Source organism: Lagenorhynchus albirostris, chromosome 10, assembly GCF_949774975.1.
Source record: "Lagenorhynchus albirostris chromosome 10, mLagAlb1.1, whole genome shotgun sequence".
In the NCBI taxonomy this organism is placed as follows: domain Eukaryota; kingdom Metazoa; phylum Chordata; class Mammalia; order Artiodactyla; family Delphinidae; genus Lagenorhynchus; species Lagenorhynchus albirostris.
The window spans coordinates 28905876-28931634 of NC_083104.1; the positions used below are offsets into that span (position 1 = coordinate 28905876).

The following is a 25759-nucleotide window of genomic DNA, read 5'->3' on the forward strand; positions in this document are numbered from 1 at the left end:
TTGCGTGTCATTTGGACTAAGCTTGAAAAGAAGTCACACTCTGAATTATTTTTTTTCTGGTGGGAGATCGATACTGTCTAGACATGGTCTCATTACGACTTTGCATTGACTAAGGCAGACTCGGTCAACAGTGGGGTTGAGATTCCTGTAATCCGGGCTACTGGTCGGACATTTGTGTTACCCATTATTACAGAGAACTCCAGATTCACTGGTGTCAACCATGTATTTCAGCATCATTCCACTCAACTGTAGGGTTATCTTGAAGACAGTATATGCCAACTCATGACATTTTTAAAGATTCTGGATCCTGAAAGTCCTGGGAGCTGCTCTGTAGTATTTCCTAGCAGCTTTGTGATGGTTGCATAGGGCATGGAAGAGGCCTTGGAGCCTTTCAATTCCTTACAGTCTCTAAAACACAAAAAGAGAGGGAATAATTCAACTAATATCTAAAGGCCTCAGCCCATGCCTGAAAGCCAGATTTCTACCCTGTCATATGGTGTCCCCATTAATATCTGCAGATATTTTCTTCATGTATAGAAATATCACCAGTTTTTTTTTTTTTACATTCAGTAGTCTTCTCATTTATAAGAAATTTTCATCTATTTGAATTTGTTTTTAAATTGAGAAAGTTTATGATTCTTCACCTGGATCAGAAATTAAAAATCTTGTCTTCTCCCTGTTAGATATTCAGACTCCTGGCTATGCTGCTCTGCATGGAATCTTAAATCTTTCATCTGTGGTTATTTGTTGGCATTTTGTGAGATAGTGAAGCAATGTCTGAGCCACTAACGGCCAGAGGTGGCCCAGCCTGACCAGATTCCCAATAGTGGAATAAATGTCTGTTATTTATCCAGCCTCTTTACTTTTCAACTGTGGGAAAGATGAGGATAGACATTGAGAAATAATGCTGATTATACCAAGGATTGCTCATGATAAAAGATGTCTTTCTGGGAATTTAAGTGTTCCAGTAAATTAGCATTATTGATCATTCTTTTTCCACATAGTCTACATCTTAGAATCCTAAAACTATTATTCTTCCTTGTCTGGTGTAATTACCAGAACAAGGAATAATCTAATTAAAAGACAACAAGGATGTGTTCTAATTGTTCTAATAAATTATGTTAATACACAATGCATGCACTTACTTTTCAACAGGAATTTATATAATAGATTGACAGCTTGTCCTTTACTGCCACAATCTTAACTTTCATTTATTCTAAACAAGACAACTTAAAAAAAAAGGAGAGGGACTTCCCTGGTGGCGCAGTGGTTGAGAGTCCGCCTGCCAATGCAGGGGACGCGGGTTTGTGCCCCGGTCCGCGAAGATCCCACATGCTGCGGAGTGGCTGGGCCCGTGAGCCATGGCCACTGGGCCTGCGCGTCCAGAGCCTGTGCTGTGCAACAGGAGAGGCCGCAACAGTGAGAGGCCCGCGTATTGCAAAAAAAAGAAAAAAAAAAAAGGAGAGTTAAGCATCCAAAAATCTGTTGGGTCATTAAGAAAATCTAAGGTTCCATGTGGTACGTATGGATGAAGAAATGGGTTTCGGGTTCTCTAGATAAAATAGTGACCCAAGACATAGGAGGGTAAAGTAAAGATCAGTAGAGTCTAAAGTCAAAATCAGTAACACACTGTTGCAGTGAAGGTAGCGGACTTTTCATTTGTTGTTTTATTGTCAAGGATAGTGCTGCATGATAAGGCAGTCCTAACTTATGGAATTGTGTTTTCGTAGTTTTAGGCATTTTACACAAATCTATTAGTATATTGCATGTATGAGATGACGCCCTCAGTAAAGTCATGTCATAATATGGGCAGAAATGCAGGCGGTCACTTCTGATAGGCCATATGTTTTCTACAAAAACACGCCAGTATCCCTGATTATTTTTTCATAATTGGGATATAGTTTGTTGCGTAACTGTATGAGAAAGTCTTCAAGGCAGTGTAGAAAAAGATGTCAAGAATGATATGGCAGAAATAAAAATCTGTATAGAGCTTGGAGGGAAGCATATAGGTCAATTCTAAATCAGTATGGCCAATCTACATAGTTCAGAAAAGCAGATTCCCAGGTTGGTTTGTGTTGTTCTCCCTTGACATAACAACCTTTGAAATTTAACTGACAAGCCTACAGGTAGGAAGGAATCTCAGTACTTATCCAGATTGGAAAGTATTTCCAGAAAGGATACTTTCTCACAAGTTAGGAACTTTGTGGGAATAATTTTTCGCCTCTGATTAAACCATTAAATGGTTTAATCCATTTAAATTGTCAAGTTCATCAAAAAGTATGGAGCTGGAACATATGCAGATTCTAGTTTATACTCATAAAGTTAACATATTGTAGAATAGCAGCCATAGAGACAAAACAGAAAACAACAGATACACCATAAAAGAAATGGGAATTAAAAGGAAATTATCTTTAATGGCAAGGGAATGCAAACAGTTTTCTTCCCATTTTGAAGTACATTGGCCTAAACGCCATGATTTTTGGCTCCTTACTCCCTGTCTTTTAATATTCTAGTTCACATCTTCATTTTCAATGGGAAACTTGTATATGTTCTTTTTCTGTTTTAAAAAAGTTTGACATTTCTTTCAAGGCCATCAGGCTGTGAGGATTTCTTTCCTCAAGGAAGACTGAGAGCTGGTGAGCTCCTAATAACTCAGGTATAGAACCCGTACCACCAGGTATAAATTAGATCAAGTACCCAAGTGGGTCTCGCCTTCCTTATCTCCAAGGCAAGGACAATGTCTGCCTTTGAAAGGAAGCATGAATGTGGCACTCAATTCTTTTCTTTATTTCTTTCTTTTTAACTTTGAAAGAAAATTTTATTCTGAAAAAGTATTCAGTATTTTATTCTGAATAATATAAAATTTGCCATTTTAACCACTTTTAGGTATATAATTCAGTAGTGGTAAATATGACATTTCTTTCTTTTTAATAATTGGACTGAAAGGGGAATAAGGCTGTCCTAAGCACTTAGGTTACCATGTAAGATGTTTTATTCTGCTTTTTATTTGTTTCTACCCTTTCTGAAATTATTTTCCACCAAAAGTATGATACCTACTTATGTGAAACTGGAAAAGAATTCCATCTCAATTCTAGAACAGACTCTAGATGCTCATAGCAGGTGGGGAGGGATATGTGGCTGGGCAAAGGGTCAGCATAATAAATGAGGTTGGGGCAGTGGAACAGTGCCTGTCTCTGAAGGTCCCCTGGGTGTTTCTGGAGCTCAGAATGTGACCACTCTATGCATAAATATGATATTTTTTTTCTGATCTACTGGTGTTGGAAATTTTTCATTTAGTAAATGATGCAAAATATACGTTAAGTGATGGTAAGGTTTTGACAAAAACTGACCAAAATTGGGAAATTCAAAGCTACAGAAAAGCTGAAACACTGACTTAATGCGCTGCCATCTAGCCATGATCTCATTCCATGCTGCTTCATTCACTTATCACAGAGACACTGAAATCATCCCCCAGGCAGGATGGAGCATGTTTACAGTGGAGGGTACTAGGCAGAGGCTTGGCTGAGTCTTCTATTTTTACTGGCCATTAACACTTCCTACTTGCATGTAAACTAAATTTTGATAATTATTAAAATAAAGATAATGTTAATAATACATTAAAAAGCTACTTTTTAAAAGGGTAGAATAGTAGAAGCCTCTGCTTTGAATATTACGTTTACCAGTTTCATCTAGTTGTCAGCTCCCCCATGGTACATAGAATGAAGTCTAAACTCCTTAGTAGGGGATGAGGACCCCAGTGTCCCTCCCTTACCTTTCTTTCCACTTCATCTCCCTTTGCTCCTTCACATGTCTTGTACTTCATCCAGGCATTAAGTTTGTATCATTTCCCAAATGTGCCATCTTTACTTCTCTCAGGGCTTTTGCATGTGTTTCTCCCTCTTGGAAACTCCTTTTACTACCCAGCCTTCAGAATCCAGCTCACACATCTCCTGTGAGAAGCTTCTGCTGATTCTCCCAAGCATTGCTGCTCACTGTTTCTGTGTCAGCACCATGACCAGTACATACCTGCAGTTTTGCACTTAATCACATATAATTGTAACGATTTTTTACATGTCTTTTCTTCCTGCCAGGATCAGAGTTTGTTGTAGCCAGGGACATTTCAACTCAATAGGATCCAGCTTATTGTATATATACATTTTTAGCTATCCCTACATGTTTTATTTTTGAGTTTCTGCTGAGATTCAGGACGTTAAGGCTTTCAAGTAATGAATGAAAATAGCAGTCAACCCAGAATCCTATGACCAGTGAAAATACCCTTAAGGAATGAAGGGGAAGTCCAGGTACTCTCAGATGAAGGAAAACTAACAGATTTTGTCACCAGCAGACCTACTCTAAAAGAATGGCTAACAGAAGGAAACGATAAAAAATAAATTAAAATAAAGAAGCCCTGGAACACCAGGAAAAAACACAGCAAGCAAAAATATTGGTAAATATAGTAGGCTTACTTTTTCCTCTTGAGATTTCTAAATTATGTTTGAAGACTAAAGCAAAAATTACAACACTCTTTGATATGGATGGAAGTGTTGGAAATATTTAAGATAACTATATTATAAATGGACATTGGTAACAGGACATAAAGGGAGGTAAGGTTTCTATACTTTGCTCAAACTGTAAGACAATACCAGTAGGTTGTGATAAGTTATGAATATATAACGCAGTACCTAGAGCAGCCACTAAAGTTTTACAAGGAGATGCACACAAAAAACTTTAGATAAATCGAAGTAGAATTCCAAAAAATGTTCAAAGAGCCTACAAGAAGGCAGAAAAAAGAAAACAAAAATACAAACCAGGGAGAATAAACAGAAAATAAACAAAAATAAAGTGGTAGTTTAAGTCCTAAAATACCAATAATTACATTAAAGCTAAATGGTCTAAATATACCATGTAAAGAGTGAAAGAATTGTTTAAAAAACATGACCTAACTAGACACTCACTAAGAAAACTAAGAAACTCACTTTGAATATAATAGTAGAGGCAGACTGAAGGTAAAATGATGGAAAGAGATGTCCCATACAAGCATTAATTAAAAGAAGGCAGAAGTAGCTGGTTCTTTGAAAAAGTTAAAAAAATTGACAAACATCTAGGAAGACTGATAAAGAAAAAAAGACTAAAGACACAAATTAACAATATCAGGAATGAAACAGGGGATAGTACTATAGATCCTGCAGATATCAAAAGGATAATAAAGGAATGCTGTGAAAAACTTCATACACATAAATTTGACAACTTAGAAAAAAAGATCCACTTTCCTTGAAAAAGAAACTGCCACAATTCACCAAATTTGAAAGAGATCATTTAAATAGCCCTATTATAACTATTGAGGAAATTGAACTCATAATTTTAAAATTCCCCAAAACGATATTTCCAGGCCCAGATGATTTTACTGGAGAATTCTACCCAATATTTAATGAGGAATAAGCACCAGTTTTATACAGACTCTTCCAGGAAATAGAAGAGAACACTTCTACTGCCCAATTCATTTTTATGAAACTAGTATTACCCAGATACCAAAGCCAGACACAAACAATACAAAAAAGAAAACTATGGTATACGAATAACTTCATCAATATAGACACAAAAATCCTTAACAAAATATTAGCAAGTAGAATTCGGGGGGAAAAAAAAGAGATATACATGTAACCAAATGGGGTCTATTCCAGGAATGCAAGACTGGATCAAAATTAAAAAGTCAATCAATGTAATGCACCATAATAACAGACTAAAGAGGGAAAAAAAAATCACATGATTTTATCAATTGATGCAGAAAAAGTATTTGACAAAATTCAACACTGATTTATGATAAAAACTGTCAGAAAAATAAGAATAAGGGGAACTTCGTCAACTTGATGAAGAGCCTCTTTTTTATTACCCTCATCTGACATTTATACAAAATGATGAAAAACAATGCTTACCCCCTAAGTGTGGGAAGTAAGGTAAGGATGTCTATTCTTGCTACTCCTATTCAACATAGTGCAGGAAGCTCTAGTCAATGCAATAAGGCAATAAAAAGAAATAAAAGGCATACAGATAGAAAGGAAGAAAGAAAACTGTCACAATTGCTAATGACATGATTTTCTACTTAGAAAATCCTTAAGTGATCTAAAAAAAAAAAACACAACCTCTTAAAAGTGAGTTCCACAAGGTTGTAGGATACAAAACAATTTAAAAAAATCAATTGTATTTCTGCATACTAGCAATGAACATGTAGACACTGTAATTAAAAATGCAATTTATAGTAGCTCAAAATTATGAAATACTTAGGTATAAATCTAATAAATCATTCACAGAACTTGTATGCTCACTGTGACATAATGCCGATGACTGAAATCAAAGAAAATCTAAACAAATGGAGAGACATACCATGTTCGTGATTTGGAAGTCTCAGCATAGTAAAGATACCAATTTTCCCCAAACTGATATACACATTTAATGCAGCTCTTACCAAAATCCCAGTATGATTTTTTATATGGACAAGATTATTCTAAAATTTATATGAAGACAAAGGAACTAGAATAGCTAAAATAATGTTGAAAAGAAGAATAAAGTGGGAGGAATCAGTCTACCCGATTTTAAGGCTTATTTTACAGTTACTATGTGGCTGTTCATGAAGTGATAGACATGTATATCAGTGGATCAGAATAGAGAAGCCAAAAAACAGACTCAATGAATATTCCCAACTGATTTTTGACAAATGTACAAATCCCTCAATGGGGGAAAAAAAAAGAGAGCCTTTTCAAAAATGATCCTGGAGTAATCAGCAAAAAATGAACCTAAAATTAAGTCTTATACCTTATGTAAAAGTTACCTCAAAATGTATAATGGACTTAAATGTAAAACACGAAACTATAAAACTCTTAGAAGAAAACATAAGAGAAAATCTTTGGGATCCAGGGCTAGGCAAAAAGTTCTTAGACTTGACATTGAAACACAATTCATAAAAGGAAGAAAAATCATATATTAGACATCATCAGAATTAAAACTTTTGCTCTTTAAAAGACCCTGATAAGAGAATGAAAAGACAGATACAGACTGGGAGAAAATATTTACAAACCATAAATCTGACAAAGGACTAGTATCTAGAATATATATAGACCTCTCAAATAATGGTTAAAAAACCCCCAAGCAATCCAATTAGAAAACAGACTAAAGTCATGAAGAGATCTTTCACCGAAGAGGTTTTATAGATGGCAAGTAAGTGCATCAAAATATGTTCAATATTATTAGCTGCCAGGGAAATGTAAATTAAAACCACAGAGATATGTCACCATATACCTATTGGACTGGCTTAAAAAAAAAATAGTGATAACACCAAATGCTAATGAGGATGCATTACTCATGCATGGAGGATGCATGGAGGATGGAGGATGGATTACTCATATATTGCCGGTGGGAATGTGAAATGGTACCAGTACCCTGGAAGATAGTTTGGCAGCTTCTTATAAAACTAAACATTCACTTACTGTACTCCTGGGCATTTATCCTGAGGGAATGAAGATTTATGTTCTCATAAAACCTGTGCACGAATGTTCATAGTAGATTTATTTGTAGTAGCCAAAAACTGGAAGCAACACAGATGACCTGTACTGGGTGAATGGTTAAAGAAACAGTAGTATATCCAAACCACAGAGCACTACTCAGCAATGAGCTATTGATAACGTGGAACTAACTACTTGACTGAACCTTCAGAGATTTAGGCTATGGGAGAAAAAAGGCAGTTCCCAAAGATTACATACTGTATGATTCCATTTATATAGCATTCTTTTTTTTTCTTCTTTTTTTTTTTTGCGGTACGCGGGCCTCTCAATGCCGTGGACTCTCCCACCGCGGAGCACAGGCTCCGGACGCGCAGGCCCAGTGGCCACGGCCCGCGGGCCCAGCCGCTCCGCGGCATGTGAGAACCCCCCAGACCGCACGCCCTGCATCAGCAGGCGGACTCCCAACCACTGCACCACCAGGGAAGCCCTTCTTCCTTTTTTTAAAGATTTATTTTTGTCTGTGTTGGGTCTTCACTGATGCACGTGGAGTTTCTCTAGTTGTGGCAAGCGAGGACTGCTCTATGTTGCGGTGTGCGGGCTTCTCATTGTGGTGGCTTCTCTTGTTGCGGAGCATGGGCTCTAGGTCACACGGGTTTCAGTAATTGTGGCATGTGGGCTCAGTAGTTGTGGCTCACGGGCTTCAGAGCACAGGCTCAGTAGTTGTGGTGCACGGGCTTCATTGCTCCGTAGCATGTGGGATCTTCCCGGACCGGTCCTCAAACCCGTGTCCGCTGCATTGGCAGGCAGATTCTTAACCACTGCACCACTAGGAAAGCCCTATATAGTGTTCTTAAAGTGACATAATTATATAAATGAAGAACAGATTTGTGGTTGTCAAGGGTTAAGGTAGTGTGAGGTGGGAGGGTGATGGGTGTGGCTATAGAAGGGCGGTAGGCGGATCTCTATGGTGATGAAAATATTCTGTATCTTGAGTGTATCAAAGTCAGTATTCTGCTTGTGCTATTGTACTGTAGACTTGTAAGATGTTACCATTGGGAGAAATTGGGTAAAGGGTACATGGAATCTCTCTGTATTTTTTTCTAACAACATTATCTCAAAATAAGAAGTTTAATTAAAAAGGGGGGACACGTGAACAAAAAGAATTGGGAAGATAACAGTGTAATTGTAGAAGCTGCCTTAAAGGGCCAGAGACTGATTTAGAAGGGAAAAAAGGTGAAATCTAAGGAATTAGTGGCATTATAAATCTATGAAAGTGAGAGTAAAGGAATACGAAAAGAATGTTGAAAAAACAGTAAATAATATTAGATCACCAGAGTCGTTGCCTAACCTACATAGCCTGGGAGCTGTCCCTCTCACCCTTCCTCCACTCCCCAGAATGAAGGCTGGAGGGGGGTGAAGCACAGGATCTGTGACTGGGGTCACTGGGCATAGCTGAGGACAGAGCTATGGTGATGAAAACAGGGGGATTAAGTGAAAGTCTGCATAATAGGGCTTCCACTCTTTCCCACACTTAAATCCCAGAACAATGGCAGCTAGGCACGAGATTGAAAGACACTTTTCTGGGGACTTTGACCAGCCCAAGAAAAGAGACCTAGAAATATGAGCCAGGAAGCCAGTCACTCTAGGCCTGTGTTGTCCACTATGGTAGGTAGCCACTAGCAACCTGCGGCTACTGAACATTGAAACATAGCTTGTCTGACTTGAGATGGGCTGTACATGTAAAACCTATTAAGATTTTTGAATATTGTACCTCATATAAAACATGTAAAATATCTTGTTAATTTTTATTACTTACATGTTGAAATAATATTTGTATATACTAGGTTAAATAAAATATGTTATTAAAGTAATGTTTTAGAAGATTAAGAGACTGAATTTCTCCCAGGTTGAAAGCAGAAAAGTAACTTTTATGGAGCTTTGGTGGTTTTATAAGTAAAACGAAAGCAACAGGATATCAACATGAAGGGAACAATCAGCCCGGAAACAGAACAAAGAAAAGCTTAGCCATATATGTGTATACATATCTATGATACATGTGATGTGTCACTCTCTAGCTAGTTCCTATTGAAGTCAAGGGGTTTTTTGTTTTGTTTTCTTTTCTTTTTTAAGTATAATTGGCTGACTGCCAGAAATAGGCAGACCATCTGGATGTCCATGTGGATTGTTTTCTTCTGAATTTATCTTGAACTCTGGGTGAGATTAACACAGATTTTGGGAAACAGCAGAGGTCCTTCATGTATCAGTATGTGTCCAATATGCAATATGTATGATTCGTTGAGTGAGTCATTCTGTCTGGATTGGAATCCCAGATCTGCAGTTTAGTAACTGTGATTTAGGTCTGGTAACTGTCTTTGCCTCTGTTTCCACATCTATAAAACAGGAATAAAAATAATAGTATTCTTTAAGTCATTGCGACTGCATGATTTACTGTGTGAAAAAGGCTTAGTCCCTGACACATAGTAAACATTGTGTTAATGTTAGCTATCATTATTATTACTGTGGGCTAGTGGCTCTAGTATTGTCTCTTAGGACAGCCTGTAAAGTAAGTAGTGTTATCTGAGAATCCAAGGCTTAGAGAGAAGCTGCTCTCCTGGGCCACAAGTCACTTCAAAACCTGAGCTTTTTCCATTATCCTATCTTGCCTCATAAATTTTAGTACCTCATTGCTGATAGAAGCCTTTTATATCATCTTAGACAGTTACTGAACTTGTCTGCAGAATGGATCGTTAAAGGCTGGGCTCTGGGGTTGGAGAGGCTTGTGTTCGAATCCTGATCCCACCACTCAAAGCAGCTGGGTGGTCTTGGACAAGCTACTCAACTCCATGAAAGTTTCTCAGGTTGTAATAAGGATTACATTAGATAATGTATGGGAAGCTCTTGGCACACTATGTGCTGTGTGATTATTAATTTCTCATGATTATGATTTTTATTATAAATATGATCTAAGTCTCAGAGCTAGTTAGTCATGGACGTATAACTGAAACTCTGGTAGGTCTTTTATTCAGTGCTCTCTCTTCTCTACTTTGCTATCTAATTGGTTAGTTTTCATTCATCCTTTTAGAATCTACGTTTATAAAGTCAGAGCTGTTAGTGAAGATTTTATAAGAACACTTTCCAAGAGTTTTTTTGAACTGCCAAGTCCAGAGATTTAGGATGTAGCTTGGTGCTGAAGTAATTGGCTGTCTTAGTCTTGCATTATAAGAAGTTCCCTTTCAGAGTATAAGGTTGAGAACCATGAAAGGAACTCTCACGTTTTGGTAATTGCTTTAAGGAATAGCTTAACTTTTAAAAACATACATTATTCAGCTACAACTCCTTCTTTCCCTCACCTTGCCGTTTTGAGAATCTCCTCATCATACATCTTCACAATCTTGTTTTCTGAGTTTCCCCTTTTAACTATTTCCTCAAGTACCATCCCATAATAATATTTTCTTTTCAGTTTATCAACTAGTTGGGGAAGTGATGTACTTGTTAGTATTGAAGAGTTTCTGAGGAATATAGAAATGATTCAGTTTTAGGAGCATACAGAAATGATTTAATCTTAGGTGAATACAGAAATGATTTAATTTTCTACCTGTCAAAGAACTGAAGCATCGTGAAACTGGTCTTAGCTAGCTACTTGAAGCAAGCTGTACACTATTTACTGCAGTTATATCACATCAACAGACAGTTTGTGATCAGAGATTAATTCAGAAAGTCTCATTAATATGTTGAGCTAACAACAGGGATGAGATGTTTTAATACCTCCTTGAATGCAACATTTGTTGTTTTCTTGTGTGAATGGGATGGATTTAGCTATGAAAAAGACTGAACTCCACAGTGCTCTGATATTGATAAAGTGGGTGTCTTCTAAACTTCTTTTAAATTTATTCCTCCTCTTCCTGGAGTTAACCAGATAGATTATAGTTTAATTTTGCCAATGGGGAGTTTTAAAGCAAAAGGACTAACAGTTTTTTTCCCCAACATAAGTGAGAGAACATCAGGAAATAGAATTGCAAATATATTTCCATTTTGTCATAAAGAACCTTAACATTTTTCCCTGTTACTTCGACATCAGTTTAAACTATGACATTTCTCTTGTTTTGACTAGCACTAGAGTAGGAGAGAGTAATGTTCTATATTACAAGGACCTCATTGCCTGAAATAAATCTCTAAGGATACCTTTAAATTCTCTGACCCCTCTCTTCTCGTGGTCACCATGGCTCATCCGTTTGGTTATTGAGCTGCTTCACAGTGACAATCATGCTAAACTTTTCAGCTACTGTTTTGAGCTTTCCCTTTCAAACTGGAGATTAGAGAGAAGTAAGTTTCACTTCCTCCCATCCCCCATAATGGAACCCAAGTTGAGCCAGGAAAGCTTTGTATTCGTCATTGATCCATTCATCAATGCAAAGTTATTAAGTGCTTTCCATTCAGCATCTGTGTAAGGTGCTGTGAAAACTGCAAAAGGCACTTTGGACCTCAAGAAACTCCCTTATTTTCCTCTTTTACTTTCCCTTCCTCCCCCTCTTTTACCAACTTCCCAAAGAATTTGAGGCTGTTTACTGAATCAAAGGTAGTGTGCAAGTACTAAAACAAGCATAAGACAGAAATGTGACCATCTTTACTAGTATAAGTTGGTAGGTCCATGGAGTGAGAGAACTAAATTTGGTTGTAGGTTTCCTGATCCCTAAGGCAGAATGGGAATTACTAGCTTATGTAGCCTTCTTCGTCACCAGAGAAAGCATTACAGTTTTTCCATGCTAGTAGACTCTCTTTGGGATCAAAACTGAAGGTGGAATTTACTGGTTTACAAAGCGAATGTTGACTTCAGTGCAGTTTTCAAACAGGAATAAGTATCGGGAGGAAAGATTGAGGGCATGGATTCATATCTGTCTTGCTTACTGTTATGTCCCAGGGCTCAGCACAGTGCCTGGTGCATAGTAGGTATTGGATACATAGTTGTTCAATTAAAATGGTCTATTCAATGGACAATTTGCACCGACTTTCAATAACAATGAAGACACTATATACTCTGCCTTTGAATGTTGTGTTCTCTCTCCCCAGAAGGCCATCCTCTAGCCCTTCTTTACCTCCTTCTCACCCTTCAGGTCTCATGTTAAATCCAACTTATTTTGTTTTAGTATCTCAAAAGGATCTGCTACTGAATGTCCTTTGCTGCAGTTCCATTTATAAGGAGTTATCACATATTTCATTGTTCATTTGAAAGTCCAATGTTTTTTGCAGTGCAGAGCAGCCACGTTATTCTAAGTACTTACTCAGACAAATTAAATGATTCTGTGTAGCAGTTCTGAAAAGTCTAATTTCCATATGCAGAATCATGTTTATCATCATCCAAATTCAAAGGCACAAAATAGCACATTTACATTGGTAACTTATTCATAACATTCCCTTTCTACCTTGTTTGTTTTATTGTTAGAAACCAACCCAAATCCCATCTGTAGGATGACACACATAAAAGGATGAAATTTAAATATCAGGGCTGTGATGGGGCGAAGCACTTGAGGCATATCCGGCCTTGAATTGGTGCCCTTTGCCTCCTGGCTGCATTATGTAAAGATAGGGGGATTGCCAGATTTTCCTTTAAGGGTTTAACTAACTGCTTCTTCAAGGCCTTAAGGTCTCTCAAGGAAGTGTACAGATAAGGCATTTTTAAACACAGTATTGGCCCAGGAGGAAGTCTTTTGGGGCTTTTACTTCATGATTACTGAACTTTCCTGCAAGCTTTTTTCCTCCACAGATTCTCCCTCCAGGAAGAGACGGAACATTCTTTACAATTCTAGCCTCCTTAAAGAATGACCTCCTCACCTCAACAAGCGTCTTTTGGTATTACTGGCAAAAATGAATTATCTTAAAGCTAACTTTTATTTTAAAGCAAAAATTCTCTTTTGGAGGGGGAAGAATCTAATCTCAAGCCCTAGAACATTTAAGGTTAATGGCAAACTTGCTTCAAGGAGAGAAACAGAAAACGCAAAATTGTTAAGTCAGCTGAAGAACTAATCAAGTGTATTGTTCCCTTGATTCTGTAAAATTATAACGAACCTTTTAGAAAGGTTGAAAAGATGTCCGTGGTGTGCTCTCAGTTTACTTTGTCTGTAAGTGCATGTTCCCTCTTCCCCTTGGTTCCAGAGGCACTGGTGTGTGCTGAAAGGGTTCTCCTGGATGAGGGCTGAGTGTCTTTCCAGATGACAGATGGTTCCCTCTGCTGGCTGAACTTAAACTCAGTCCTCCAAGCTGAGCCAACCTGGGAGGAATCGCTATCCTTCTCACTGATTATGAAAACAGTTTTGAGATCCATCCTTAAAGAAACCAACCATCTGTGACCAGTTTAAGTGCACACCAGAACTGATGATGAGCTAACTTACTTCCTCCTTTCCTCCCTCCCTCCCTCACTCCCTCTCTCCCTCCCTTCTATCCTCCCTCCCTTTTTTCTTACTTCCTTTATTTTGAGAAAAATTTAAAGATACAGACAAGCACAAAAGGTAGTATAATAAGCATCTGTATTTCTACTATCTAAAAAGGAGCATCTGTTTATGTCTAGTCAGATTTACTTCTGGTTTGTGTGTTTGTTTCTTTTTAAAGAAATTATTGATGAAACTAAATTCTCTTTTAACTACCGTATCCTGTTTTCCTTCCACCCTTCACTCTCAGCTGCCTGTACCTCCTGCTGGAAATTCCCTACCATAAATTTAGGATGTAATATTTAACTAGTCTATTGTTTATATTTTTATGTACACACATATATATACCAACAACCAATATATACTATTTTGTTTAAATATTTTATGTTTAAATCTTTCCTTCTTGTTGCTTTTTTAATGTAACAGTATTTATGAAATTTATCTGTATTGATGCCTATAAAATCAGTTGATTTTAACAGCTGCATAATATTCCATCCTGTAAATATAGCACATTTTATTTGCCTATTCCCTTTCCAATGTAACTTTTAGGTCATTTCCAAGTTTTGCTATACAAAAACAAAAAAACACTGCAATAATCTTTTTAGTATATGTCTCCTTGTGTCCATATTGCTTGAGCCCAGTATACCCTGCAATGAGAATCAGTAAGCTGTAGGATATATGTAGTATTACTTTTGATAAATATAACAAAATTGCTCACCAGGATGATACCAATTCATGATTCAGCCAGAAGTAAGCTAGAATATTATGCTATTTTTTTATACCTCTTGGACAACACTGAATTTTGTCTGTCTTCTCCATGTTTACTATTCTAGTAAAAGAAAAATGGAATTCCATTATTTTAATATGTGTTTTCCTCTAGTGAGTCTGAGCTTCTTTTTTTTACTTTCTTTGTCCATTGAGATTTCTTCTTTGAACAACCATTTTTTTCTATATGTTTGTTCATCTTTGTTCTTGATTTTTGGAGTTCCTTATACATTCTGGTTACTTATTCTCTGTTACATACGTTGCCACTATCTTAGTCTGGTCTGGCATTTGAGAAGATTACTGCTTCTGATGATAAGTAAGTTAAATTGTTACGGTTTCTAATTTAATTCTACGTATTATCAAGGAATTAGGCGTTATCTTTCTCCCCTCAGTCCATTGCCGATCCTTTCGGATCCTCTTTCAAAATATGCAGCAGATGACTGCCCACTTCTCCCTGTCCCCTGTGCTATCTGATGTTTTATCCTCATTTAAAAAAATTACTCTCTCGGGGCTTCCCTGGTGGCGCAGTGGTTAAGGATCTGCCTACTAATGCTGGGGACATGGGTTCGAGCCCTGGTCTGGGAAGATCCCATGTGCTGGGGAACAACTAAGCCCATGCGCCACAGCTACTGAGCCTGCGCTCTAGAGCCTGCAAGCCACAACTACGGAGCCCATGCGCCACATCTGCTGAAGCCCGGGTGCCCTAGAGCCCATGCTCCACAATAAGAGAAGCCACCATAATGAGAAGCCTGTGCATTGCAATGAAGCGTAGCCCCTGCTGTCCACAGCTAGAGAAAACCAGTGTGCAGCAATGAAGACCCAACACAGCGAAAAATAAATAAATAAATTAAAAAAAATTACTCTCTCGATAGATATACCCTTCATATATTATTATGCCCATTTGACAGAAGTGAAAAGTGAGGCTCAGTGAAGTTCAGCAGCTGTATAAGACACAGAGATGGTAAATGTATTACTAGAATTCAAACTCAGGTCAGTAGGACCAAAAACCCTTGTTCCTTCCACTGTCAGTTTCCCTCAGATTCTCATGGACACCAAGGTTTCAAAGGAAAGGAAGTAGATTGACCCATAAAATACCTTTCAGACAGATGCTTCGGTATAGGCCGCCACAAAACCAGAGAAGTACTCTTCCTACCGACTTCTGGGTTGGCCTCATCTTTATGCAAAATGGAAAACCCCTGTTCCATGACTGGCTGGCTCTGAGGAAGGGCAAATAATAATGCAGCCAGAACAGCCCAGGACTAGAAATGGGAAGATGGAATGTCAAAGCACCATTCTGCTCCTTACTTTATGTGATCTTGTAGGAGTCACTTAAGCCACTCTTGAATCGTGATCTCTCTTGTGCAGAGTAATGACAATACTTAGAATTTGCACATGTGCCTTTATTCTACCCTTTTAACAGTACCAATGCTGTCATGCTAGCTCAGTTTTCACGGTGAATGTCCCTAATGAAGTTGTACTATAAGCCATCTAGATCACTGCGGAAATGATCATCTGAATTTCTTGTTTATGGTGTAGGTATCCCAGGACTGCCTGCTTGCCAAGACCCTCTGTAAAACTCCATGCACCCTGCTGTTGAGCGCTCTGAGGAGGTAACAGTATTCAGAAAGGTAGAGTTTACTTAATTTAAAAATTTTTCGTAGAGTTAGGTATAACTGACCTACTACGGGTATCCTTATAATAGTAGGAAGATTTCTATGTACATATAAAATAGAACTCTTAAAATGGTATCATTTGGGGGCTCAATTTTCTTGGAGAATTTACCCTCTCCTGACTTCTATTTGTAGCTGCCATTTAAAACTTGGGGTATAAATATTATGTCAGTTAAATAAAGGAGTGATAACTTCACTTTCTGGAGAAAGCATTACCTTCCCTTTCATGAAATGTAGCTTTACCGTTACCTGATTGACATGCTATTATATTATTCTCCCTTCCACCAGACAGTTACACATATTTAATAATTTTTATGTATAAAAAGTAAGGTTAAGCAGTTGCAAAGACAAGTTGTTACGCTTTGCATGGTTTTCAGAATGATCGTGGAGATGAAATGACGTTAGTAGTAGCAGGAGGACACACTGATATGAAACGTACCTCCTGAAATAGAAAGGGATTGTTCTTGGTCAGAGGAAATCCTAGTGGCATTCGCTGGGACAGTGAAGAATAAATCTTATAACAAGGCCTGAGGATAGGGCAAAATAATTACTCTTCTTTGTGTGTCTTTGGATGATTTAACTGGATAAGTTTAATATACATTAAAAAAATAGCAATAAAAGAAGGGAATGTGCTAATGTGGCAAAACTTCCCCAGTTTTGATGATGTCAGTGGACAGTGTTCATTTAATCCCTCCCTAGAACTCATTTGTGTATACCCCTCTCCTTTTCTCTCACCCCTTCTCATCTGTACTTCCCTCATAGTATCTCCCATTCCGAGGTCTCAACAGACAATTTAGCATGTGTAATAAATACAAATATTGAATAGCCCCATGTGTCAGAACACAAAGATTTTGTATGCTTTCAGTCAAGACCCAGTCTCCTGTTTCCACTTTACATTGTCTGCTTACTTACTCTTGGCCCTGTTTTCTATTCTCTCTCATTCCATAGTTGCTTGAAACTCATGGATTTATGCAAAAGACTGCCCCTCACATTTGTAGGACTGTGACACATTGCTATATTTTCTAGAAATACTCACCAAATGCAGATTATGGAGGGATGAGTCAGGCATCTTCACTTCTTAATGTGCCTGATTTCTTTCTGGTGAATCACCTTCCCGTCTAGAGTGTTTTTCTGGAAGATGCAGAAGGTTTAAGGACAGTAAATGAAATGAGCTGAAATGGAACCCTGGTGTTACGTGTTTCTTTACTATGAGCTTTGCATGGAATTGTTCGATCCTTATGTTATGCTTCTGTTTAGTGTTTTTGAGCCCTGAAGCAAGACTCTTTTTAACATGAAAGGTGTCAATATGAAATATATATATCTGAAAGAGGGGCATTTTAATATTAATAATTAGCAGAAGGAGGAATTATAGGCTATAACTTTGAGTTTTAAGATCTCCACTTATTTCTCTTTGCTTAGAAACACTTCTCTTTTCTCTCCTCATAGTAAAAGGCATGTGCTTGTTGATTCCAAAGTCCCACACTTTGCTGTTTCTTTTCTTTAAAAAGACTGACTCAGGGCTTCCCTGGTGGCACAGTGGTTGAGAGTCCGCCTGCCGATGCAGGGGACATGGGTTCGTGCCCCGGTCTGGGAAGATCCCACATGCTGCGGAGCGGCTGGGCCCGTGAGCCATGGCCGCTGAGCCTGCACGTCCGGAGCCTGTGCTCCGCAATGGGGGAGGCCACAACAGTGAGAGGCCCGCGTACAGCAAAAAAAAAAAAAAAAAAAAAGACTGACTCAGATTTCTGCTATTTGCTGTGTGATCTCAGTTAACTCACTTAACCTCTCTGAGCTGTGGTGTCTTCCTCTGTAATATGAGGCTAATTATAGGAACTACCTCATAGAATGGTTGTAAAGGATTAAATGACAATTTTTATAAAACGATTAGCAAGATACCTGGTGTGCAGAAACTCTCAAAAAATGATAAGAACTATTATCAGCAGGAAATGTGTACTTAAGAATTCTGTATTGGTGTTTAAGGATATCATTTTAAATATTCTGTTTCTCTTAGGATATTACCTATTGCAGTTTTCAATGAGGCAAGATATAGAGATATCTGAGACCAAAAAACTAAGGTAAAATAAATAACATGGCAAAGTACCATGTAGATAATCTTTGGTAGTCATGATCCTGTACAAGCCTCATTGCTTTGAGATTACATGCTGCCAGTGTAAGAGTCAGATCTGATTGATGTTTTATATTTTATCATTTGACTTTATGCTGTACTTTCATTCCAAGTCTTCTCATGTATTTGGCAGGATGATCAAGGAAGCTCTGAGTGTGACTTACGTTTCTAGTTAAAACCAAAACCCAGTATCACTAGGTGAAGTAATGAATGGAGGTTAAGTATTTTGAGGAGAGAAACTGCTAAATGCAAAGGAATATTTCCTGTATGTTTTTACTTGTTTCCATTTCTAGGATGGCTAAGTGAACTCTACTGAACCTGGCATTTTCACAGATAGCAACTATAAAGTATGGGGGAAATAGTACCTGAAAGCCCTAGAGAGTGAAAATAAGCAGGTAGATTCTGAAAGGGAATTGAGATTCAACACTTGGAAGCAGGGACCAGTGCAGAGTGAGTTCCCCATTTTACAGCTTTTCGACTGAGGACATGTTGAGGTTAATTAATGTCACTTGGGGTGACTAATTCCAGTAGATAAACCACATTCTTTTTGGTTTGATGAACAGGGTTCAGGGCAACCACAGCCACTGGAAAATGAAGCTAGAATTCTGGAAAGGAGAGAGGAAGACAGGGGAGGCTCCCAATTCAATGTATATATAGTACCCAAAGTTTTGACTGACCCCTGAACCACGAACACGTGGAGCAGATATAAAGTAGCACAGCTAAAGATGAAAGAACTGAATTGAGATTTGAGCTGCCACCCAAGAGATAGTTTTCAATTTGTGTATAACCGAATTAATTGCCTGCTAAAACAAATAAATCAGTGCTCTTCAAAGAAGTCTAACAGATTTTAGAGTCTTTACTCCATAATATTCACATTCATACATTCCCATGATACAACCCTGAGTTAAATAACATATGAAGAACCAAGAAAATGCGACCCCTTCTGAAGAGAAAAGGCATTAGTCTGAGACTAATTCCAAGATGACCCAAAGGTGGAAATTAGCCAAGATTTTAAAGCAGCTATTATAACCATACTCAATGAAGACAGAAAGATACACTCATAATGAGTAAAAACGTAGTAAGTAGAAACTACAGAAAAGAACCAAATGGCAATTCCAGAACTGAAAAATACAATATTTGAAATAAAAATTCACTGAGTGAGCTCACATCCATTGGAAGTAACAGAAGAAGGTGTCAGTGAACCTAAAGATAGAGCAGTAGAAATTTTCTTTCTGAAGAACAGAAAGAAAAAAGATTTAAAAAACTGAACAGAAGAAAATGAAAAGAGCCTCAGGGGCCTGTGTGACATAAGTAAAAATGTCTAACATACAAGTAATTGGAGTCTCAGAAGGAGAGAAGAAAGAGAATGGGACAGAAAAATATTTGAAGAAATAATGGCCAAATTTTAAAAAATTTGATGAAACACATACATTTGCAGATCAAGAAAGTCAGTGAACCTCAAACAGGATAAATTTGAAGAAAACTATGCCTGTGCACATCGTATTCAGACCGCTGGACACCAACAATAAGGAGAAAATTTTGATAATAGCCAGAGAAAAATGGCAGGTTACCTTCCAGGAAACAGTGCTTTAAATTAGCACTACCTTCTCATCAGAAACTACAGAGTCTAGAAAAACTAAAATGATATTTTTGAAGAGAGGAAAAAAACCCCTGTTAACCCAGAAATCTATATATAGTGAAAATATCCTTTGAGAATGAAGGCTAATTAAAGACATTTTCAGATAAAAGTAAACTAAGAGACTTCATTGCCAGCAGACCTACATCACAAGAAATGCTAAAGGAAGTTATTCAGGCTGAAGTGAGATAACACCAGATGGAATCTTAAATCTTCAGGAAGGAATGAAGAATGTCAGAGATTGTAAATATAAAAGAGTATTTTTTTCATCTCAGTGTCTTTAAAATACACAGAACTTTTTAAAGCCAAATCATAACACTGCCCTGTGGTGCTTATAATGTGCTGTGTGTAGATGTCATACATAAGACAATTATAGCATAAATAATGAGGGGGGTGCATAGTAAATGGACTTATACAGTTGCATGGTTTTCGATTTTATATGAGGTGGTATGAAGTGAACTCTCAGTAGACTGTGAAAGGTCAAGAATGTATATTTTACTGCTTAGAGCTATCACTAAAAATCCAGTAGATAAATTAAAGTAGAATCCTAAACACCTTTAAAATGATCCCAAAAGAATGCAGGAAAGAACAAACAGAGAACAAGAAACAGAGGGGGCAAACAGAAAGCAAACAATGAAATTGTAGCTCTAAATGCAAACATATCATGCTAATCATATTTAATTATATTAAATGTTAATGGACTAGATACTTTAATTAAAAATCAGAGTTTATCAGGATGGATTAAAAAAACAACTATTTTCTGTTAAAAGATAAACTTTAAATATAAAGATACAGTTAAGTTTAAAGTAAATTGGTGGAAAAAGATACACCATGGAAATAGCATAAGAAGTCTAGAGTGCCTATATTAATATCAGAGAAATTAAACTTTAAGACAAAAGGTATTACCAGAGTTAGTGTTTGATAATAATAAATGGGTTATTACATTAAGATAAGAATTATAAATTCGTGTATATACCTGACAAAATTCCAATGAGATTACTTTAAGTATCTTTGAGTCTAGAATTTTTTGAGGACTCTCTCAATTTTGCGTCAAGAGACACAGGTGACTCATCACTTTAGGCTAACAACCATTTTGTAAAATTGTGGAATCAAAGCTCAACACAAGTGAAAAAAAGCATAGTTGGAGAGTGTGGATATCTGTATGTCAAATATATGTGAGGGTCCCTAGCCTGGAATCACGTGACACAAATCCTAGTTATTACTAGCTTCTGTATTAGCTAGCTGAGAAATAGTACCTCATTTGTGATGGTTTATAACCAATTTAAAATAAGATTAATAAAATATACATAGAAAATCAGAAAAGAAGTCCACCAGTCACTGTTGCTAACAGGGTTGTGAATATATACTAAGCACATAAATTCACTCGGGTTTTCTGGCAGGCAGAGCAAAGAGGGAAACACAGGAAGTTGCATATTCTTATGATCAGAAATGTTAAAACATGTCAGAAATTTCTCATGTGATCTTGAAGATCCCTTCCTGTATTTGAGATTTCATAAAAATGGGATAATAACATCTACCTTTCAGAATCTTGGTAGGAATGATTGAGACCACACTGGTACATAAATGTTAGTTTTCTGTTGTCTTTATATAACTCCAGTAAAGGTTCATGGTAGAAATCTAAGGAGTCTGACTGTAGCTAACTTAGTTAAAACTCCAAAGTCTGACCTTCTATGGGTCATCTAGTTACTATTTATTTAAGTGCCCCTATATTGTGAGTAACCATGAAGCATTTTTACAGTCTTCTCGATACAAAGTAGATGTCACTGTCTGTGTTTCATAAGTTAGGCAGCTGAGCCCCAGAGAAGTGATGTCACTTCACTACGGCCACGTATAAAGGTTTTAGTCAAAACTTGAACCCCTATCTCTACGTCACCAAAGCCCATGGTTTTTCTGCTACATTACACTGCTTCTAAAATATGGACGAGTTTAACAATATTGGTATTATTTCCAAGAAGTATTCCAGTTTATAAAGCTGTCATTGTGAAGAACCAGCACACACTGGGTTAGAATTTGTGTTATGTGAAATCACAGACAGAGTCATGACTCAGAAGGCTCCGCATACCCCTGAGAGCATCAAAATGTCTATATTTTGTGTTTGTGTTTTGTTTTTTAAAAAATAATTTCTTGGTCAAGACTTGAGGACTTGGAGAGTGACAGAGAGTAAGCTCACCCTGGGACCACTAGTGACAGCTTTGCCAATACGGTTAGAGCGTTCTTTAACCGTAAAGCTTGCTTAATGAAAAGAGACCCACCCCCAAAAAACCTTTTTACTAACGTGTAGTGCTCTCTTGTCAGTTTGAAATGAGCAAACTGTCAGCCTGCCGATTACCATGCATACAGTATATGCTCATTAAATTATGCACTGTAAGTTTCTTCAGGTTGTCAAACTGCTTAATTGAAAAAATGTGTAGTGTTGCTCTTACAGGAAAGAGGCAGGAATCAAAGGGCTGGAGAGTTTACTCTTAATATTTTGGAGTTTGCTTTTAAGTGCAGCCAGAAATTGTTCTATTTTACAGTTTTGATTAAAGGACTGTTCCTTCTGCATCTTTTTGGTTTCGTTTATAATTCAAACACTGTAATGATAATGCAGTTGCTTTTATAATAGAGCTACTAAATCATTCTGTCAGGAGATGAAAACCAAAGTAAAGGGCTCACCTTTTTGTGCTGTAGCTCTAAGGCCGACTTCGGTGTGTTGAGGCTGAAACAAACTAGGAATAAGAGATCTGGATGGGTTTTAGTTTTGCTAAATCTCTGCTGCTGTGTTTTCATTTTAGGAGGTTTAGGCTTTAGCATCACCTCAATGGGTGAGTTAATCCTGTATGAGAGCTGATACCCTTAGGCTATCATGGCCTATGATAATTAGGCTGTTTGATTTGTTTGCATGGTAGCTCTAAAAAATACCAGTGCCCAAGCTGCACCCCAGATCAAATAAATCAGAATCCTTGGGGGTAACTGTTTTTAAAAGCTCTCCAGGTTATTCTAATATGAGCCAGGGTTGACAGAGCCTGGCCTAAATTCACTTGACTCGTCCAGCATTTCAATTCAACTGATTCAGCAGCTCTTATCATCAACCACAAGGCATCAACCAACGACTTAGCAACCAATAAACACTTCAGGGTTTCAGAAGGTTAAAAACTCTGATTTCTGAGCTCCACTTAGATCTATAAATGAGATTCTTTGGAGACAGGACCCAGGAGTCTCCATTTTTAACCAGAACTCTAGGTGATTCTTATGCCCTAAGGTATGAGAATTTGCTAGAGAAGCAAGATGATCTTTATAAGTGAAGCTGAGTGGAACTTCAGAGGAAAGTGCATAAATCACAGTAAAATCAGGGCAGGCTTTTTTTTTTTTTAAAAAAGGGATTTTTGGTACATTCATTTAGGCTACCTGGGATCATGCATGGTTATAATGGCATTAGTTTTTTGGGGGGATAACCCCCCACAGCATCACCACCACTATTATGAGACCCTGGGATGCACACACACTTTGTAGCTTCTTTAACCTTTAGACACCTGGGCCTCACGACTAGGGCCAATGCATTTTTCAAGGGCTTAGAAAAATATTGAGAACTAAAAGGAAAAGAAAATGATTTTGGACTTGAAGTATGTAGAAATTGCAGAGTCAGATCAATTAGATATTTAATAAAATGTCAACAAAATAGAACATTGTGCTATTGCTATTAATTACTAAATTTAGTAATTATAAAGAGTCTATGTTTAGAGACATTTTATGAGTTTGCTTTTCTCACTTCTTAAGAGTGTCTGAATTGCATGATGATTGTTGAGAAATTTTAGCCAATTTTAAAATTTAATAAACCAAATTGTATGTAACCAAATAATTTTAAATGGAAAAATACAAAAATCTTCTCAAAAATTTTTCATCGAACACTTCTTTATTGTAATGTATCATATATAATATTGTATTGAGCCTCCCAAAGAAAAGGTGCCTAGGACCTAGGAAGGTCGTGTACCCCAGAGTATATACTTAAAAATTAAAGGATATTTAATTGTGCAGAACTCCACTCTCATTGACAAGGCTATCAAAATATGCCTAAGCAACCTTCTAAAGATATAGTTGAAACTAAATATTGTTGCTCACCTTCCCTCTAGGGGGGGAAAAAAAAGCCAAAAAAGATAAAAGAAAAAAAAAATTTTAAGCTACATACCACACTGCCTTTAAACGTACATCACTTACATAAAAGTTGGGATAGTTAATGAGCATCAGATGAGGCTTACAACGCCAGTTGTACACTATATCTTTTGCTCAGAAAATTACCCCTAAGAAATTGTGATAATAGTAGTGAAACAACACGTGACTAAAATAAAAGAGAAGTAGATACCCTAGAAATTTGGAGTCTCTGAGGTCAGTTGGTAACTAGAACTAAATGTCTTTTTAAAATTCCCCATGCCACTTTCATACCTTGGATTTGATTACATACTAGGTCCCCAGTTTCAGAATTCTTCTGATCCATCGATTACGAGTCCCACTACTAACATCTTACTTAAGGTACATCTTCTCCTTTTCTTAGCCCCTTTTTGTTTCTTTTGTAAAAGTTACCACTGCTGTTTTATTTATTTTTTGGTTTACCTTCTTTTTTGACTGTCTCCTTCCCCAGAATATAAACTCCATGAAATCATGAGTTATGGCTGTACTTTACCAAATCAATCATGGAGAAGAAAGGGTGGTGACAATTGATCACTTTGTCCTTGCCAGCAATGATTAGTCAGGAGCGTCATACTACTGGGACAGTGTTACAGATGCTTATGGTCAGGAAATATTTTAAAACACCTTTTGTAAACTTGGATTCTCTAACGCCAAGTCAATAAATGAGTGAAGGAAAGGAAGCTATATTTGAGTTTCATCTATATCTCTCTTACATCCTGCAGCGTCCAAAAGGGAAAAAAAAAGGGAAAGAGTCAGCTTTTCTATAAATTCTGTGACTTCTAGATGAATAAACTGGTTAATTGTTCACTTGAAAAATGACTACTTTATACTTTTGGAAAGGGGCCTGAATATTTCTTGGCAATACTTCAACTGATTAATAATTTAGAATGGTGATGGACTGGAGAATGGAAGTGGAGCTAATAGCCTCTCATTTTCCTCTTTATTATTTTAGACAAACTGGTAAGTCATGGTAGAGGTGTGGGGAGTTTCTGGGTCAACTGACTAGAAGCTTTGGATTAAAAATGGAGAGAGGTATTTGGTCTCTCTAAGGTGTTGACTTCACCCGTAATGGAGCTGGATGACTTTGTGATGTGTTGCTTCTAATACTTAGCTGCTTAGAGTTGCTATTACACTCCCAAAAAGTCTGTGTGAACTACAGGCAACTCCTACTGTGACTGCTGTGTGCCATATCAGACTAGACACTGCTTGGGAAGAAACAATGGGTCCAACACAATTCTAACCTTAAGAAGTTCAAAAATCTGGCAAGAGAGACACATATGTCTATAAATCATTATTCTACCAGGTAAAAAGTATTAAGTGTCTTAGGAGAGGGCTATGAACAAATACCATGGGGGCCATTAACTTATGGATTGATGTGAGGGATCTGCCTAATTGGGAATTAGTGATTTGAAACAATGTGAGAACGTTAAACTATCTACTAGTAACTGTATATGCTGGTA

General features: G+C 37.3%; 1 protein-coding gene across 18 annotated transcripts in view; it reads left to right on the forward strand.

Annotated features, from left to right (window-relative positions):
* FHIT (fragile histidine triad diadenosine triphosphatase) overlaps positions 1-25759 on the forward strand; it is a 1440192-nt gene that overhangs the window by 400071 nt on the left and 1014362 nt on the right. For 16 of the 18 annotated variants that reach the window (XM_060163986.1, XM_060163991.1, XM_060163995.1 and 13 more), the window contains one exon: positions 16220-16311. The exons of 1 other annotated variant lie outside the window; for it this stretch is intronic. In XM_060163986.1, the coding sequence (XP_060019969.1) occupies positions 16264-16311 (48 nt within the window). In that variant the 5' untranslated portion in view covers positions 16220-16263. The remainder of the gene's footprint in view (positions 1-16219; positions 16312-25759) is intronic. One more of the 18 variants, XM_060163999.1, reaches the window with a different exon arrangement.